This window comes from Echeneis naucrates, chromosome 3 (genome assembly GCF_900963305.1).
Source record: "Echeneis naucrates chromosome 3, fEcheNa1.1, whole genome shotgun sequence".
NCBI lineage: Eukaryota > Metazoa > Chordata > Actinopteri > Carangiformes > Echeneidae > Echeneis > Echeneis naucrates.
In genome coordinates, this window is record NC_042513.1 from 5,254,022 (window position 1) to 5,274,335 (window position 20,314).

The 20,314-nt window shown below is 39.0% G+C and overlaps 1 protein-coding gene across 1 annotated transcript; it reads right to left on the bottom strand.

Moving 5' to 3' along the window:
• Window positions 1-32: 32 nt before the first annotated feature.
• On the bottom strand, window positions 33-19,221 carry ext2 (exostosin glycosyltransferase 2). Its single transcript, XM_029498007.1, has 15 exons — window positions 19,086-19,221; window positions 17,980-18,307; window positions 17,655-17,878; window positions 17,332-17,421; window positions 16,428-16,544; window positions 16,029-16,224; window positions 15,391-15,530; window positions 15,217-15,310; window positions 9,788-9,919; window positions 6,539-6,728; window positions 4,109-4,275; window positions 3,353-3,496; window positions 2,925-3,053; window positions 2,131-2,213; window positions 33-1,467 (listed from the first exon to the last, which is right to left on the bottom strand). The coding sequence occupies exons 2-15, from the start codon at window positions 18,292-18,294 to the stop codon at window positions 1,329-1,331; spliced, it is 2,160 nt and encodes a 719-aa protein (XP_029353867.1). The 5' UTR covers window positions 18,295-18,307; window positions 19,086-19,221; the 3' UTR covers window positions 33-1,328.
• Between the last annotated feature and the right edge of the window lie 1,093 nt (window positions 19,222-20,314).

Consider the following 20,314-nt stretch of genomic DNA (forward strand, 5'->3'; position numbering starts at 1 on the left):
TGGAGGGGGAAAATAAGAACATTAAACTAAGATGAATTAGTCTGGTCTTTACTCATCATGTATTATAAAGTCATATATAAACTTAGATACATAAACTCTGTCAAAAAAATTTAAAACAATGTCACTGACCTCATGATAGAAAAATAAAAAGGCAAATAAAACCATCACAAGGACGTGTTAACAGCTTACAGGTTGTGCTGCTGTATATGGTACAGCCTAAATACTGAAGCTGGAACAACTATCGATAAAAAGGACAAAATGAGGAACATACACACACTAAAGGTAAAATGGAAAATAGAAAAACCAAAGCACTGTATGTCATCAACTTTCATTGTAGACTGACAAACAAATAATTACTTCTACATATTCAGTGCTCTTTCACATCACTCAACCCATGAAATGATTTAATGGCTGCTTAAATAAGCACCATGGCTTTTTTTTTTTTTTAAACATATATAAATATGATGAATGTCTTCTCAGGCAGTATAAAATTACAACTTCTAGATGTTAGAGTAGTTTAGCATAATCTGTTTTTTTTTTTTTTTCAGGTTAGCCCCACCCCCATCAGCAGTTACTAACTCTCAATATCAGACTTATGGTAATAACTTTGTCTAACAGTCTAATAAGGGTAAAAAGGAATGCAGGTGAAACATTTACTGTACATCATCTGTTAGCCAGCACACTGCGTTATGACATGTATGCAACATTTGATAAAGCCTATGTAGATATGCAATTTAATAATTTACTATATGTAAAGCAAATTAATCATTTATTACTTTTCTGTTTCATAAAGTATAACTAAAATAATCCAATCCATGTCAGCTTTTGAAACGAGGAAAAGGGGGAAAAAAAGAGTCCATGTTGAAGCATCATTAAATTATGACTATTGTACAGCACTGCTGCAAAATACAAATATATACACTGTATATGCTCATTCCACCGTGGCACTTTTAGCTTCAAAACAGTAACATGAGGGACCACAAGCCTCCTATCATACAGCTTTTGAAATATCAGACCCAGAGTGACCCTCAAATAGTAGCTTCAGTAACGTTAGTATAATTATTCATATTTTTCACATTACGACCTGAAGGCAAATTGTCCTTATCACACCATCACCAGATTTTAGTCTCTTCTGTCGCTGAAGAGCAACAAATCTATGTTTTAAGTTTAATTTAAAAATGTAACTATACGTCATTTGAACTGAGATGTGACAAGAGCATGTTGCATCCTTACTCTGAATACTGATGCTCTGATATAAGAGTTGATGATGATGATAAGTCTTGAAGTTTTGAGGCTGTGACAAGGTCCAAACATCTTGTAGTGAGTGGTCAGAGGCTGCCGATGTTGGGGAAGCTCTTGAGCTTCTCTGGGAAGTCGTCTTTGTAGAGCACCGGATCTGCACGGTGTTCGACCACCTTCAGCGGCATTGTGCCAAACACTGACGCAAACTTGTTGATGCACTCAGATCTAAGAGTGAAAATAATGTTTTTACTTCAAAACATGTATTTATTTCTGATAAATAATGCTTGCAAATGATTTGTATGGATACAGGATATATATCTTTTTCTTTCTTTGCAGTTATTGCAAGGTGTTGCCGTCAAAGACATTTCATATAACTTAATATTTTTATTTCCGTTTTTGTCTTGTAGGGGGGGAAAAAAAAAAAAAAAAATCACAGAACTCAGCTGTGTGCAAAACATATATGCCTTGAATGAACAATTGCATCTAATTTTAAAGAGGTGAAATTGAAATAATTTGGGCACAACATTTTTTTAATTACATTTAATTGATAAATACAGTCGGTTTTTAAAAGGAGCTCCACACATATTTTTTGGCATTACAAAAGGTTGTCATGTTTGACTGATTCCTTCCAAGTAAGAAATCAAATTAAGTTTTCAGTGACAGTGCAACCCTTGATTGTCTGGATATTTTGGGGGCATTTTTGCCACTAGGGCTCTCCAGTAGCCTGATTTTGATATCAAATGTAAATGGGATTTTTTTTTTTTTTTTTTATTTATGTAAAGTGTGGTATAAGTGATTACATTCTGAAATTGCAAATAAAACCAAAACACAAACAAATGATTTAACAGTGCTTATGCCATTCAAGATTACCCAAACAAAGTTCCATACCTCTCCACCATGTGTGTCTGATCCAGGGAAAGTCCATCAATGGCAGTGCACTCAGGGCACTTGAACTTTTTCCTGGGGGTCACCTAAACAGGAACGGAGAAAGGTCACACCAGTAATGTCAGCTCACTTTAAGCATTTGTAAAACTTCAGCAGCCTAGACAGAGGCTAATAGCACTGCAACATCCTACAAGAACTTTTTTCATGTGCAGTGCGGTGAGACATGTCATCAGTGGGGTTGGAGACCGATGATGTATGGCTTTCCTCTGTCTAGCCTCCCGCACATGTACACATTCCTGCACCCAACAATCTGGAGCTGTGAATGTATGTGTGCGGAGTAGAAAAAAGTGAAGCAGAGAGGAAGACAGACAGGGTCAGATGAGTTGTTTTCTGAAGAACCTGCTTGAGATATGGCGGGAGGTGAGGGCATGAGTTTAGGCACGGTGAAGTGCGCAGTTTGTGTTTCGATGGCCATGGCCATGGCCGTGTGTGTGTGTGTGTGTGTGTGTGTGTGTGTGTGTGTGTGTGTGTGTGTGTGTGAGCCTGAGAGAACTCGGGAAAACACACTCAGAAAGCAGAGCACCAGTGAGTGATACCAAGATAAAGGAGTTTAAGGCTGGGCTTTAGTTTGGGCCCCTGCACCTGGGCATAGTCAATGTGATGGGGAGGGAGAGAGGCAGTGAATCAAAGGGTGAAAGCTGATCAGACCCAGAGATGGTGGTCCACTTGGTCAGGGTCCAGACTTCCCCTGCGAGCTTAAAAGACCTCGACAAGTGTAGCCAGAGCTATGTATGTACCTTTATGGGGGCTTTTCCTGTGATGTTAGCCACCAGGAAGTTCATGGCAATATCTTCACAGTTCATGTGAGCATCCACCCAGTTCTTGATGTCTCCTGGCATCTTGTAGGTGTACAAATAGTTAAAGTACTGGAAGGACAAGAGATTAAAAACACCAAATGATTACTGGATGTCATATAGATATTCTATTATGCAAAATACAACAATCTTTGACCAGATGTGCCTTTGATATGTAGTGGGCACCACTGTTCAAGTTAAGTGTGTGTCTGCGGCTTAGTAGAACACTCCTGCCTGTCACTGAACACTTCTTCATTGCACTCCTATAAAAGACAAAGCAAAAGGGCCTTGCATGACAAGACTAGCTCTTAGTAAAGCAGGAGCTTGAGGAGCCAAAATAACATAATTTTAGCCAGGCTTTGCCCGGTCACCTTGTGATAGAAGGCAGCTCCAGTAAGAACCATGGAGACCTCATTGGTCCACTCTGACTCGTACTTCCATTTCCCCATTTCATGGTCCCAGAGATGCAGCCGGCCAGGGTAGCCCACCAGCCTGTCTGGGAACTCCCTCCAAACCTAAAACCACATGAGAAGAGACACTGTCAGACCTTTTCAGGAATTGAATTCCATTAAAAGATTAACTTTTTGTCTCTATTTAAAGACAATGAGGAATTCTTGTTGTCTTGAGTTTCAAAATATCTCTGCTTTCCATTTGCAGACTAAAATGTGTAAAGACTGAGTGAGAGTCAAATTAGAATATTTTCAGAAGTAGAAGTAGCTTCACTACTGGCTGAATATCATAGGCTTGACACCAGCAGAAGGTCTGGTCCCTCAACAGCAAGCAAGAAGTAATATCATCCAGTCAGACAGACAGCTTCTTTATCCTGCCTGTAATTCCACGTAATTATCCTTAAACTGAGCACAATTTTATTAAACTGCATTTAAATGGATTCAGGTGAGTGTCTGGCTAAGTAGGGCTGGGCAGGTATGTGGGGATGGAAAGCATCAGCTCTAGACCTGTCATCATTCTTCACACATCAAACACACCAATTCAGCAGGCAGCCAAATCCCCAACTTGTGGAGAATGACACTGTAATCTCCCTGTATGACCTTAGACCCTGTGATCAAATTGAAATGGTTCCCTGTAATAACTGGCAAAGATGTGAAAGAATGTAAAAGTCCTCTCACCTCGTAGCCAAACTGCAGCTCATCAGATGTCAGCATGATGATATCATCATCGATTGCTAACACGGCTTCAGTCTCTATCTCGTCGTAGGGGAAGAAACGGTTGCTCAATTTGTTCTCTTTTGTCCGCACAACTTTGAGAGGAACACCAATCTTTGGCCAAAGCGACTCTGTGAGGGCGGGGACAAACAAACAAAAAAAACAGAAGAAAAATAAAATATTGTTTTATACACACAGAGCTGAAACTATTTAACTGATTCATTAACAAATGAATATTTACCTGGCAAGATTGATTTTGCTTTTTCAATAATCAATGAATCATTCAAAACAATGTTTCCTACCCAAAGCTTTTTGGTTTCCCAAGTGACCGTATTTAAATTTCAGACTGTCATTAGGACAAAGTAAGCTCTATAAATATCTTACCATAACCCATGTTAAATTAAATATATGCATAGATAAATACATTCAGAGCGGAACAGTGATAGTTGACAAATCTTTCGAGATTTAAGATTGACATCATTGAAGTCTGTTTTGGCAGTGAAAAACTGTCTCTAGGAGTTTAACTTTACTCACTGACTCATATCGTTACACAAACCTCAAGCACGTGCAAATCTAACCACACTACAATTTTTCATGAATAAGATCAATAAACCTTTTTTTTAGTGGAGGATTTCAAAGATCTTGGGTAGTGTCCATGGCACGGACTATGGTAAACACAGATCACACAGAATGTGATCTGTCATTAATGGGGGTAACTGGGGCCTGGCAGCCTTTGAGAAGAGCTCCAGGATGTCCTAACCACGTCTGAGTTCTCCCGTCAGAAGCTATTGTCAAGTAAAATCCGATGTTAAATGCACAGTCTTTGTTACTGTTACCCCTTCATTTACTTCTGAGGTTGGAAGGAGACAGTAGGAATGAGGGAATTATAGATAATTATCTTTAGTGCCAACTTAGTATTAGTCAAAATGTTTAGACTGCTAAAGCTGCTCCAACTCCTTAACCTGCATCCAAAAGTCTATCATACAAAATGGCATCATCTGAAAAAGAAATTATTATGCATATTTTCTGAGCTTACAGTGGCTGGGCAGGAGTTGCCTTGTGCACAAAAGAACAATTGTGAAAGAGAAACAAGCAAAAAAAAAAAAAAAAAAAAAAAAAGGTAAAATCATGGAAAGCAAGCCAAGACAATTAGATTAACATAATGTAATTTATGACAGTTGCAAAACTTTAGAAACAACAAACAACTGTTTTACTTGGTCAGTATATTCTTCTGAGAAAAACAAAAAATAAGCATGAAAAACAACAAAACAAAACAAACAAGAGCAACAAAAGTGTAAATATAATGAACCAAGGCTTGGTGTGAATGGGAAACAACTCTGCGTTTGTATTGTACTGAGCCCCACAAGTTTGACCTGTTGATGGCCCCTTGTTAATTCGAATAGGCCACAAAGCTTCAGCCAGGCGCCGCTGATGCCTCTAATGAAAAGGCCACTCACAGCCATGACTGAACACTTCAAAGTCCTCTTGCTACTTCATTACATTAGCTAACTCTTACAGCAACAGGACTGCTTACATTCCTGCTCGAGAAGTCTTTGTCAGGGTAAAGCCATCAGTCAGATAATGCACCATTAACTGTCCTATACTTGTGATATTAAGCCAAGTAATTTGAGTGCATAGTGATATAAATGACAACTACTGAGAGCTTACTCTGACACATCTGATTGACTAGAACCGAGGAAGGCTTTGAGCCATAAACTGGTGGTAATGAAAGGCAGCAAAAGGGACAGACAAAAACAAACGTTATGCCTCATAATGCTTTTTCAGTAAGAACGGGAACCTACTGATGGCTTCGACTTTATTGGTGCAAGGTCATGAAGTGCCCTTGATGTGTGTCTATGCCTGGGGTTCTGAGTAGGAAAAGTTTAGCTGTTCTGTGATCACTTCAGCCTCTGTCACCCAGAAGTAGCTCTAGTATTTGGCATGGCCTGACTGTGGTATGAACAAAAATCGTAAAGGACAACTCTACAACAAATTTCTGGGTTATTATGGCATCACTTCTACTCAGCTACTCTTATTTGGATCCAGCTTACATGGTGTGGCACCCATCTAAAAGTGGGAGATTTCTATGTGGACATTAAACGTTTTCTTACATTACAGTCAAGCTGATGTGGGGCTAAATTAGTCAGTTAGGGCAGCACCACAGTGCTTGCAGCTACCCTGTTTCTATCACTGAGGGTTGGCTAAATATTAGAAACACTGATCACACTGGAATGCCAAAAAAAATTGTATGTATATATATATATCATCATCATCACTACGAACCACAGGTTTAAGCATAAATATAGGATTTATTTTAAATCCCATGGGAAAGTATACACAACTACCTCTCTTTCAAACCTCATCGACTTCAATGTGAATTCAATGAACACTCACCTTCAGGAGGACTTTTGTTCTGATTATTCCACACGACCAGCAGCTTAGCCAAGCTTGGCACCTTGGAGATTTCTGTGATGACCCTGAAAAGACTCTCCACACGATCATAAGTGAGCACCACTGCTGTAAACCCAGGTGCCCTTGGTGGAATAAGGGGCAAGAATAGAGGGCTATTGACACTGGACCACTTCTACATAAGACAGAAAAACAAACAAGGGAAAAAAAAACATTAGACTTTTAAACCACAAACGCCTTTTTCATTTCTGTGTAAACAGAAAATAAGAGCTGGTCCATGGTATATTTTTCCAACTACATGCACTACAATAATAACTCACAGGACAGTGAAGTCACCTGCAGTAATTTACAGATGATGTCCTGATATTATCCCTGTGATGCTCTATAGAGAGAGAGCGAAGAACTTACATGAAAGTTACATGAAAGTTACATGAAATACCGAAAATGACTTGAACTAGTCTGTGTGCATATAAGAATTCCTTTTTTGTTTACTAAGGTTGTTTTCCTGAGTGAGATAAAAAGACAACCCATATATCTGATTTACAAGCACGTGTTCCTATAAGACTTGCAAATATATGAGCATTAGGCTTCACTTTTGATAGACTTCAAAAGGCACCAAAAACGTTCCACACTGGTTACAGTGACAATCAGTCTCTGGAGTGCAAAGAGAGCATATTTAACAGTTAATATGTGGGCTTCTTGAAGTCCATATAAACTTAATTTCTCCTCTGGTCCGAGGTGACCACAAAGTGATTATGTGGCTCCTTCCACAGCATCAACACGAGTCTGTCAACAGAGACACAGTCACTCCTCCAATAAAAGATCAGTTAACTGGCAGGTGGAAACTTCCTTGTGGTTGTTCTCACATTGTCATTCAGTCAGGGGGGAACCAATTAAACATACTCATATAGACACCAGAGCTGCATTAAAACAAATGCAGTCAGGAACCACTTAACTCATTTGTCTAATACTATGTATGAGATGAAAAGAAAACCACAACTAAATAACAGCTCTGATGAAGTTAGTGTGTTTTCTTATTGTTTTTACATTAAAATAGAATGCTGATTTGGTCATTTGAACTTCTTGAGTTGTTCTTTATTAAATTTCAGAAACTTGAACACCCTTTATTTTTAAAACCTTTATCTTGCTCTTATGTTGAATAAGCAAGATAAAATGAAATAATATGGTATTCGAAATGCAATTTGTTTATATGGAGAAACATCCCTACTACGACATTTTATACTCAATTTTAATAACACAGAAGATAGTGAACATGTAGATGTATGAAGATGTAGAGGTACAGTATATGTAAAGTGGTGCTAAATGATGCAAACAGTAAAGTTAAGAAGGTTGTGGGTTCTGTTCCCAGGTCTGGGGCCTTTCTGTCTCGATGTGTTTGACCTGCGATGGACTGTGGCCTGTCCAGGGTGTACCCTGCTCTTGCACAATTTGAGCTGGGATTGGCTCCAGCGACCCCCCGCAACCCAGAAACGGATAAGCGGTAGAAGTGAATGAATGAATGAATGAATAATTTTATTTATATTGGCCCGCCAACTGGATTTCAAAGAAAATGGTTGTGGCTAAGGTGCTGATTTTCATGAGGACACAGTGAAAATACAAATGTCCAAACCCAAACTGACTGTACTATAATTTTTTTTAAACAAGTCAGTGATCAAATAAGACTTTCACATGTCCAGGTGACAATCACCAAAAAAAGTTCTGAAATGCCTGAATCCTTGTAATATTTAAACCTTACAAGTATTCCCATTGCCTACAAATCCCAAACAAAAACCAGCTTGTCCTATATTCTGAACCCCCCCCCCCCCCCCCCCTCCTAAAGGCACCAGCAACCCTAGGAAATGTGCTTTCAATTACCAGACTAAAGAACTACAGGAAGAGAGGGGGAGAAATGTCTGCCTGATTTATTTAGAGCTCTGTGCAAGTTCTTCTCTCTAGCCAGTCACTGAAGCCATTGAGAAAACACTTCATCTACCATCTCAGGCAGAAATGGACAAAGGTCTGTACCTTTGACACATTTCTGACACATTTAACCTACAGGTCGGGACAAACCTAGAGACCTGAGTGACACAGAGATTGGGCTGAAGTCTGGATGTACAAGCACAACATCTTTTCATAAGAGGGCAAAGTCAAGTGTAACTATTTATTAACAAGCTACCTGCTCAGAAGAAAACAAGGAACCACGGTCAACACAAAGCAGCTGCTTGGCCAAAAACCTGGCAATCGTGAAAGACTGAATGAGTTAGAGAAGAACTAAAGTGGCAAGCACCAGAAACCACTCCACTTAGCACTGCCTGTTCACACCAGCATGACTGGATCTGGACTAGAAACCTTTCTATTTGAGCCATTTCCAACTTGAATTTGACTGTTCCTTTTAAAGGACAAACAGAAATGTGTGGAGTCGTTAATCTTCAACTCCTAATCTCGCAATATTCATTTTTAATAAAAGAGTAGAAATTATAAAAATTACACTGGCAATATCGTCAATTATGCAATATTGTCAACCGCTAGCTGCAAAGACATTATTAGGCATCACCACGCACACATGCATATGCAAATACCTCTACCCCACAGGCTGAGGAGACTCTAGATCAAGCCAAGCAGATTAACAACTCCTGAAGGAGGACATACAGCCAAACTGTCTGCAGCCACAAACTCCCAGAACCACAGGGAAGTTGAAGACACACATACACACAAACACCATTCTACATAGAGAGTGTTCTCTCAACACAATGACTCAGACATGCAGGAACTTATTTTTCACCACAGAGGAGGCATCCTCCTAGTCTAAAATTGCTGACACAAACTGGCTGTCTCAGAGCTAGCTGGGTGTAAACCAAACTATGAAGTGCTGCATGTGTGAGGCTTCAGAAAGAGGGAATGCATCTACTGTCACTCCACCACAGAGGCTTTGATTTAGAAGTCACAGGGGAGTTGAGAAGCTTATCTGTCACTGTGAGTGTCTCTATGGTCAAAGCTCTATTCTGGATGCTGTCAATTAGATGTCTGCAATAAAAAGACTTCTACGAATACAAATGACTGGCTCAGCACAGTAGAGCAAACATACTGTATGGATTAAAAAGTGCATGCTGGAAGGCAGCAATCTAAGGGCTATAGATGTGGCTAGATACCAGATTTAGGAATCATGGAAAGTAAGAAAGACAATCTTGCTCAATTACTAAAAGTTACAAAAACTTGAAAAACATAGCTACATACCACCACAGGTGGATTGTTCCACTGCTCGTAAGTTCGTGCAGCATATGGGTATATGCGGTCATTGATGATCTGGAGTGTTGTCAAGCCAATAGCCTTCATGGAGCTGAAGTAGGCCTCCCAGAACCAGTGTGCCTGTGGAAAAATTTAAGAAAACTTTTTAAAATGTACCATATATAAATAATGCATTTACCAATGGACAAAAAACAAACAAACTTGAATAACCAGATGTAGGATCAAGTAAGATGGACTACTTTGTTCTGAGGGCAATATTAATTAACATTTTCATTATTTTTGTTCTTCTTTTACCCTTTAAAGTAGAAGATCCCACTAGTGTGAGGTCATAACTGTAAAATCCAGATCTCCTTGGTACACTTCTTTAGAGACATCTTCGGACCCCTCTCCAGAAAAAAACTGTTCTTCTGAAGCCTACTAAAATGTCTTTTGACTGTGGCTGTTTTATTTCAACAGGCCCCTGATGTGTAATGCAGACTCTGGTGATAAGTTAACTCCTCACCCGTATCTTAATGTTATCATATTGGATGATAAAATGCTCAACTGTGAACGCCCTAATTCACACTTCACATAGTTTTACCAGTTAAAGCTACAAGTACGAGAAAGAATAGCTGTGCACTCAGTTTTGTTTTGGCTGACCAAAAACTTAACATTGACCCAATCAATTTGGTGTGGTGTCACTGACCATGACTTCTTGGCTCTCGCAGGCCCCTAAACTATTCAGGCATCATGTTAAACTGACCCAACTCCACCTCAACAGAAGGTTTGTGTGTAGAGCACTGACCTACATGTATATTTCTATCTTAGCATTTTATTTAATGATTATGTATTTTGGCTAATGTGTGTGCTACGTGTATTAAGACAGTCCTTTGTGGCATGTAAACAACATCTGACCACTTCCTGTATCATCTATATCTGTGTATGGGATAAGGCCTGAAGACATACATCACAAAAACAGCATTTATTTTTATAGAGGGGGTGAGGGGAATCCAAAAAGACAATCTAAACTCAGGGGGGAATCCCAACGGCTCATAAATCAGCCAGTGATGAAAGTTTCTTTTCCGACTGGGAGGAGGCAGAAAGCAAACTGTGCTGCCCTGAGGGCCTGACCCACCTCCCTCTACCCACTCCCAACGCCTGCAGGAATTTTTATGAGTGGTGAAGACGACACAACATTATAACTGCAGCATCTATAGTCTACACTTTGATCTTCTTTAGTAGTACAAATAAAGCAGCTGACACCAACTCACTCAATGAGCTAATGAATTACTTTCACCAATAGGGAAAAAAAAAACCTGACCCAAAAAACGATTAGGGGCTATGTTATTGCAACTATAAAAATGCCGCAAATCACAGTAGTGTCAAGTAGGGTTACAAAGGAGAAACTTTTTGGAATCTTTCAATGAAAATTTTGAATTTTTTTAATTTCCAATTTGGTGATTGATAAATTAAAAAAGGCTAGTAAAAAACAGCTATGCAAGGCCATTCAGAGATATATAAATCGTAAGCTCAACAATTGTAATTACAAATATTTCATAGGATGGATGAATGCACAATGCAGGGTTGAAAGTAAACGGAATTTCCACCAAATCCAACAGTTTTAACCAAGTAAAGCTTTTTTTTTTTCAGCTACATTGAAATTCCATTTATTCTTGTTAATTCCCAAAAATTCCCAAAGAACTTTGAAAATTCCCAGAATTTTTTTCCAAAATATATTCTTTTGAATATCAGAGTCAACAGTCAAACAATGCAATGGCTATCTCAAACTATTCTTTCCTCAGGGTGGGAGGGTTTTCAGTCTTTTGCTGTTTAAAATTGTTACAATAAAGGTCAAAGATATCATCACAAGTGGTAGATTACAGTCTGCAACACTTTGATAGAAGTTGCCCAATGTCTGACAGATGAGTCCGCCTATAGATTGCAATTGGCAGCAAGTGAGTTGTGGAAAGAGCCAGACAATCATTAGCATTTGACGTGACAAATCAGTGGCAAACAGAATTTCTCAAATGTTTGAGCAACTCCCCGTTTGTTTATTTGCACTTTATTTCTGACTGTGATCATTGACAAGTCATGTGTAAGTGTAGAATGTTTTGATCATAAAAACATTCCTACTCACACACAGACACACACCTTCCCTGTTAATAATAATTACCTAGTTCCCAGGTGTAACTCCAACTTTTGGTTGGTGTAACCAACCAAAATGTTGGTGGACATGATTGAAGAGAATTGCTTAAGCAGTAGCTTTCATGTGGGATTACACAGTCTTGGTGCAAGTGAGCCCCATGGTTTTCTGAATCACTGACTCACAGATGGACAATAGTAAGACATTCTGCAGAGCAACACAAAGCCTCATCATGGCACTGCACAGCATCCTCTTCTGTTCAACCCTTATATTTTGATATTATAATGATGTGTAGCTCTCAAGTTTAGGCTATAAAGTTCTGGTAACGCCTGTATTTGTGCCAGTAAAGAGCATTTCAGTTGAAAGCTAACGGAGATAAAAATCTGCAGGCCTAGACTGGTAAATCAAAAAAATAAAAAATTAATTTAAAAAAAAAAAAAAAATTACATATCTGACTGCCAGATTAGCAGACCTGTCATCGTCCTGACTGTTTAACTGTGTATAAGGGGGTGCAAAATTGACAGCATGTCAGGGAGAGAAGACCAGACTGACTTGATATATTCTATAAATCAGTTGCAGACAGACAGACATTTGGTCAAATGCTGCAGAGACTGCAGTTTGTATACAATGTATGGAGGCTTTCCAAAATTGAAAAAAAAAAACAAACAAAAAAAAAAAAAAAACAGGTAGGATTATTGTACAAGAAAAAGATGGCTGTCAGGAAATAGTAAGCAAGTGTAGAGTAAGGGACATGGAGGAAGTTGTATTCCATCATGCACTGAATCCTTCCTTCCCTCATATATATTCTAATTTACAAACAAGCTTCATTTGACTGTGGTAATCTGATAAAATTCTGGCATGCATGTGTGAGCTCAGTGGTCTCACTTTAGCACTGTTATGTTGCAGCTCTATGCTATGTAGCCATTTTAAATTACCTAATTTCATTTAATGGAGTGACCAAAATAAATGCTATTACCTCATTTGAAAATGAATTCAGCTATCCAAAATACGTCTCCTGATGGTAGCTCAACAGTAGCCTTTCACAAATTGCCCTCACGTGGGTAATTATCACTGTTTTACATCTACATGACAGTTTAAGCAAATGTTCTATCACTGTAGGATGAACCTAATGTGGACTGTTGATCCTTATTCGGATGTTTCTTTGAAATGGTCGAGAAATAACAATGGACAACAATATTTGATTAACACTTGACCTCCCTGACAACTATGGGTGACTAATGGACTAGTTTCAGGGACCTAACTTCCTTTGTTTTTGTTGTTCTCTGACCTATGAATCTTAAAACTATAAAAGTAACTATAAAATACTTAAAGTATTTTTAAGTAACATTTTCATGACTTGGTAGTTCCTTTTAGGTAAGTATGAATTAAGTAGTTTTGCGATCACAAAAGTCAGACTGCATAGGAACAAAAAGACATGGAATGATGGTATGAATGCAGAAGTTGCTGAGCCACCTGCTGGCCAAAATAATTAATGCAGCAACTACAACAATAAAAATGAAATCAATTTTTGCTAAGCTCACAGTATTCATTCAAATTATTTCTTACAAAAACTAGAACTGAAATCAAATCTTTCACACAAGAAAAGGTAGAGGACAATGTGTGGAAACGGTAGAAAATATTCCCATTTATGCAGGTTAGATTAAAACAGACATTGGCTTGGCTGTTACTTAGCATGGTTGGGATGGACATTATTGTGTTGAATCTTTTTAATTGTTATTTAGACATTTAACAGTAAGTTTCAGCTCTATGCTATGTAGCATAGAGGGTTAGGTTTCATTAAAACATGACAAAATAAGGTAGTCAATGCCTAACCATATCATTCCATGCATGTCTGAACTTCCAGATTTTATATTAATACCTTTTATTAGCTAATAATAATTTTAGCATCTATCCAAATACATTTGCTGTTTTTACCACTAAAGTGCATGAGCATTCAATGAAAGGAAACTGCATCCCAGGTTGGAAAAAATACCAATTTATGGTCTGCTTAACCAACATTGAATCTATATCTTTTCTTATTGGAAGCAGACCTAAGTCTGTCCAAAACTTCACAAGCCTACTTGGACACACGGTCTATGGTCTGGTTTCAAGACCCACAACAAACAACAGACATGAACACGTTTAAGTTTGTGGTATGTTGGAATTAAGGTGAATGCCACTATTACAAAATTGCTTCCCATAGACAACATTTGTGAGTGTGGTGGGATGTTCCTTTTAATCAATAATGTCCTGGTGAGCCCCCAAAAACTTCCTTATGATGGCAAGCTTGAGAGGTACCTGGGCACTATGGCAGTTACTGGGACTACATCACACAAGCAAGCTTTGACTATTTGCAAATATAGGGGACACTGAGAGAGGACATTGTGTAAAAATTAACCAAGTTGTCTAATGAGTGCTCAATTTTGTCTGCCATCAGTAAACAGTGCCCTTGTTCCCTATTATGTCTACCATCTCCAAACTCTGTAAAAAGAAATGTTTCTGTTTAAATTCTCAGTTAACGATAACAGATATGCAAGTCTGACAGAGAACTGGGACCAATGGCACCAAATAAACCTTTATCAGGGAACATGATTAGTTTCACTTAATTAATTTCTCTGCAAAATTAATTCATTCAGATAAGAACTGATCACAATTCAATCCATCTGCAAACCATCCAAATAGGCAGAAAGAGTACTTTTTGATACCAGGTTACCTGTGAGCTACAAACAGCAGGATACCCAAGTCCAATGGAACCATCTCACAAGCAAGCCATTTTTTGAGTCCGTCTGGTGTAATCCAACCCCATGGCTGTCTCTGAGCCCTGGGCCTAAAATGTCTGTTTGGCCGGTATAATTGGTAAATGGACCAGAGTTGATACAAGAGAATGAGGAGCAGCTGAACTGGTGCACTTCTCTCATAGCTGCTTTCACTTTTGTTTATTGTGGATTCATGCTGATGTCAAATAGAAAGGGAAAGTGAGCAGTCTGCATTTCACTCAAGCAAATATCAATATAGTTGATTCTTCTGAAAGCTTTTGAAAATCTAGTAAAGAAGGAAATATAAACTTGGAAAAAGGGAGCGTGGTATCCAAATTTCTGTCTGTCACACAAAACAAAATTTATTTTTACTTCTAACTTCAAACTTCTCCCAACTCTAAGACTTGACCAGTTGATTGGTTGCTTATGGTATGGGAACATCTCAGACATGAGCGCTTTAACCCCAGAGACAGCACCCCTGACCACCATGTCAATGTGAGGTCTCACTTTAAGTATTGCTGAAACAGGGTGACCATTACCTGTCTCTGCATTTCTTCAACTTGTCTGTGAGGGATACTCTTTAGGATGGTGTACATCTCGGAGAGCTTTTCCTCTGGAATAACCACAGATGCTCTGTGTAGACACATTTAATTAGTAAACTATAGATGGAAAAATTTTTTACTTTTCTCAACTGCATGGTGACTTATACTGACCTTTTCCAGTCAAGTACTTCAGAGAATGGCAGAATGTAAGAGTCAGCAAGAATGACAGGGACACAGCCAGCCTGCAAGACATCACTGAGGGCAGCCTGGCCCAATCGTGCCCCCCGCAAAACTACACAGAATGACGACTCCTGTAGAGATACATTGTGAGAACATTGTTTGTGGTCCATGCAGTTTTGCTGATGTTTTGCATACATTTTACAAAGTCAAACTGATTTTTAACAACAGTATCCTCGTTCTCTACTTTGGATGATGGATTGCAATTTCAACCTCCAAAAATATTTTTGCTATGTTAAAGGCAATTCACTCAATTTAACACCCAAGGAATACTCAGTCCCCAGGAACTACAATTAATTTAATCACTGAGCTGTGAAACACGAACCTGTAAGCTGCTCATATATGCATATGACACCCTTTCAGCCTACAACAAGCCCTGATTCTTAGAAGTATTAATCTTAGAACGTGAAATGTGAATTTCTATTGACAATATTAAGTCTAAATATGAAGCCAAAAGTAACATTGGATTTTTGTTCTGAATTCATGTAAGCAAATAATTTTAGAAAAATAATACAGCTAGATACACTTTGTCATTGAAATAAATATTTTTTTAATACAGCTGTTCTTCTCACCTGCAGGATCTGTGGGTAGTCATAAACCTGCCCCTTGTAGCAGCGTTTTCGTGCAGGGGCAGCACCCTGAGAGAGGTTACTACATTTGTCCAGGAGGAGCAGTGCTTCTCCATTTTCTTCTTTCAACCGCTCCAGTTCAGCCCGGTACTCACGGTGGATGGCCATTTGAGATGATAGAATAAAGTATCGCCTTGGCCTTGGGAAACAAAAAACACAAGAAATACTAGTTCACACTTCATGTTGATTTAAGTTTAGTCTCCAGAGTGTAATAATACACAAAGCACTCACATATAACACATCACTATGATCCTTTACAGCACTGTCTTAAAGAAGTTGTTGATGAATGATTTAGGTAAAGTAACTGGAATTTGATTAAAGTAAAGAGTGCAAATTGCTTACCCAGGCTGTCTTTCAGGCAACTCAACATCTGCAGAAAGTGGGCTGTAAACTGGAATGCTGACATCATAACCTTGTCTGTAGGTCCATGTAGAAAAACCACCTCCAGCCAGCAGTGCTCTGAAACAAATGGCCTCCATTTGTAACACTGCTTCAACACACTGAAGATTTCAGACATCAGCTACAGGGGACCACTTTTAATACTAACTATGTTCTTATGAGACAGGTGGTGCAATCAAACAAGGCTGAGAGATCTGGTTTATTGATCCTTTGTTTGACCACTAGACCAGATGTTATAATGAATTTTGGAACCTGTTCTCTTTCAAGCAAAGAGACTATAATGTGGAAACACATTGTCAGCCACACACCTGGTTCTAATGAAGCTCCATGCTAAACAGACTACAGCTGGATGAGCCCAAGAAATTCTCTACAGCAAGAGTGTTCGCTGTCTCAAAGTTCCTAAACTCACCTTCTTTCATAATCAACCATCACTGCTGTTAGAACATCTTGAGATACGCAAGCTCTGTGCTGCTATATGCACCCAAATTTCAAATACCTCCTCAAGGCTTCCTGAAAATATTTTATATCCTTATTGCTTGTAAATATCTCTGTAAGTAGTCTTTATTGTGTGATAGCTAACAGCACCTTTTGAGCACCTTTTGATTAATTAAATTAATACCAAGCCTTTGGTGAGACATCTATACCACTGGCCTAGATGTTAGTGTTAGCATGTCATTCCATTATATTTCCATTATGTCAATACAGCCCGTTCACTACAAGTCAGCAGTGCAATTCATTCCACTGTATTGTTTCGATTAATTCTTGATTCTTAATTATTTAAATTTCACAAATACTACTGTCAGAATATTATAGGCTGTCTGAACCTGTAGCATGTATTCATAGCTACCTGTCTCTGGGCACATCCAATGCCGTATTGTAGTCTGGGGGGCCTCCAGGTAACATGTTGAAAAGCACGTGATTCATGCCTTTGTCCCATCTACCAGCCACACACAATAAGAACAGATTGATTAAACAAAAAATTTTACAGAATGAGTTAAGACAAGATTTACCATTATTACTTTCTGTGCTGTGAGCTTTAATATTAATCATAAGAACACAGGTATGGGGTGAAATTCAGAAAAAGTTGTTCATAAAGAGGAATGCCCTGCGAGTAACGGAAAGTAACAAAGCATGATTAAAGCTGTGAAATGTTAAAGTATAAACGTTTACCTTGGTAGCATCGCCAGAGCCTGGGCTGTCTCTCTGATACGCAAGGAGTTCTGGTTCAGCACATCAATGGATGGGATGAAAAGACATGCCCTGGTGACGTCATCAGTGTAAAAGTCACTGTCAGAGACAGCACTGAGCAGGTCATTGTATTCTCGAGACAGTCCAGTGCTGCTGATAGGAACCCCCAATTCATCCACAAACCGCTGCAGGGGGTAGATGTAGACCTACAAAAACAATCACTTCCACAATGCAACTACTGAAGGGATATACTTGGTTTGTATGCATTTGATGATGCAAGGGCTACTTTGAGTAGCCTTCAAGTTACCTTGATTCTGTTCTTAGGGTTGTAGCCACATCTGTATACATCAAAACAGGTGTGCATACGGCAGCTGAGGTCACCCCTCTCAGGTATAGGGCTGGAGACAGGGAGGCGGACCAGAGGCGCATCATGGACACTGCGTTTATCAAGGGCCCAATCAGCTGTGGACTCAATGGAGTGAGGCCAGAACTGAAACATCCCAGTGGCAATCAACCCAAGCAGCACCACAGAGAAGAGGGTGATGTAGTAAATACGATGCTTGGTTTTCATCCGGGGGATAAGAGCAGGGCCACGCGAGCTGTATTTCCCAGAGGGATACATGGCTGACACCTCTCTGTCCAATCAGCCACCATAAAGACAGGACGCACATCAGTTACAGCTTCATGTAGTTTATATTAGAGCCAGAACAATCATTTGATTAATCTAACATGAGTAAAAAAAAAAAAGCTAATTTGATTACTGATTCTAAGTAAAAAATTCTAAGTAGCTTTTTCTTCCATCATGCCCTCAAGTAAGATGAACATCTTTAAAATAACACGCAGGGCATTTTCATTATTTTATGATATTTTACAGACAGAACAATTGGCACTCAAACATTAACCGACGAACTTAACGATTATGAAAATGATCCTTCGTAGCAGCTCTAGGTTATGCACTATTATCTGGATTATCTGGATGTTCCCCCATAGGTAACAAGAAAATAACAAAATAAATGCCTTTAAAATCTATCGAGAATTCGGGAACACGGGTGCTCCAAAATCTCAGTATTTGACTGTCAAGTTTTCTAACAAGACTAAAATGGGGATCTGTTTCAGATGATTCCAAGCATTTGCTGTCAATTAGTAACGATGCGATCAACCTCATTTTTACCAAGTCAACCCCAGGACAACACTATTGACCTTGACGTTGTGTAAAAATAAGTTGTCACAATACAAAGAGTTGTCTTTTAATCTAAAATGAACCGGGAAGCTAACTCAGCTAACGTTCTCCGTTAGCTAACTCAGCTGTGTTAACATTCATGCTAGTTAGCCAGCTACCTGGCCTGACCAAACATTATAAATGACGGGAAAAGGGGGTCATTTTCGAACTTTTTCTGAATAAAGTTTACCCACCTAGACGTTGAACGAACCTGAGTACCTGCTTCGCCCTTAATTCATGGTCACGGTAGGGAAAAAAGAACAAAAACAAAACAACCTACACTCTGGACTACAGTGCTAATGCTAACCTAGCTTCGAGCTAACATTAGCGGTCCAGGAAATGCTGCAGTTATTTCCAGAAGTCCTTCCTCTTTTTCTGTATTTGCTTCCCTCTGGCGGACTGGAGGTAAAGTGAACCCGTTACATCCTATCTGGAGTCGATATAAAAATGTTTGTATAGCGTCCATATCGTTCACTATGTACCTTTTCCCACTGCTCAAAGACAAGATGTGGTGAAAAGCACATAGCAGTGATGTGAAAAAGGCCCGTCTGCACATTAGCTTGCACACCTCACTTTTCCTCCCATTCAAATATTAGATCAGTAAAAAAATTACCAGTTTACATCCTTGCCACCTTACCTTTCATTTGTGTTTGTGCCACACTTCAGGGTCTTCTTCAGCTGGCTTTCTTGGTGTCACTTTTCTGTTTTTGGTCAGTAGTAAGGACATCTTAGTTTCTTCTGGATATAAACTTGCTGATTAGGTACTAAATACTGGGCTAAGCTTCTTGACAACAATTCGTTTCAATTTGTTGCTTGACTGTCATCTTGTATGATGATTCTGAGAGATTTTATCAATAATTTACCGCTTTTCTTTATCCTTACTTTGTAATATTCTAATGCTGGACATTTCCTTCTTCTGTCCCAATGGGTTGGGCAGCATATTCACATAGGACAGAGGTGGAAATAACTCCAAGATCATATCTGTGTCAAAGTCAGATATGTTGTGTTACTTTTGCACATGGATTGGAATCTGAAATCCAAACCTAAAAATGAATTGTGGTGTTTTGTGAGAGAAGTCCAAAGTTTGTCATCTGTGTTGTTAAACAGACACCTCCCATCCATGCTGTGTCGTTTGACCCAAGACACCTCCTGAAGGCTCAACAGTAGCAAACCTACTCTCTGTACACTCCACCTACACTCAAGCTTAAATATAGACTTGAACAACCCATGCCATCTTTACTTAAAATCCATCAACATTCAGCACTTCTAAAAGTGATGACACACTCTTAACATCGCATATAAAGCACAGGCTTTTTCAGGATGGATCCCTTTGGCAACATTTGCTCCCAAGTATAACACTTATAGATCCGGAGTACTCGGCATGGAAAATCATTACCTTAAAAACTATGCAATATTACGAAGT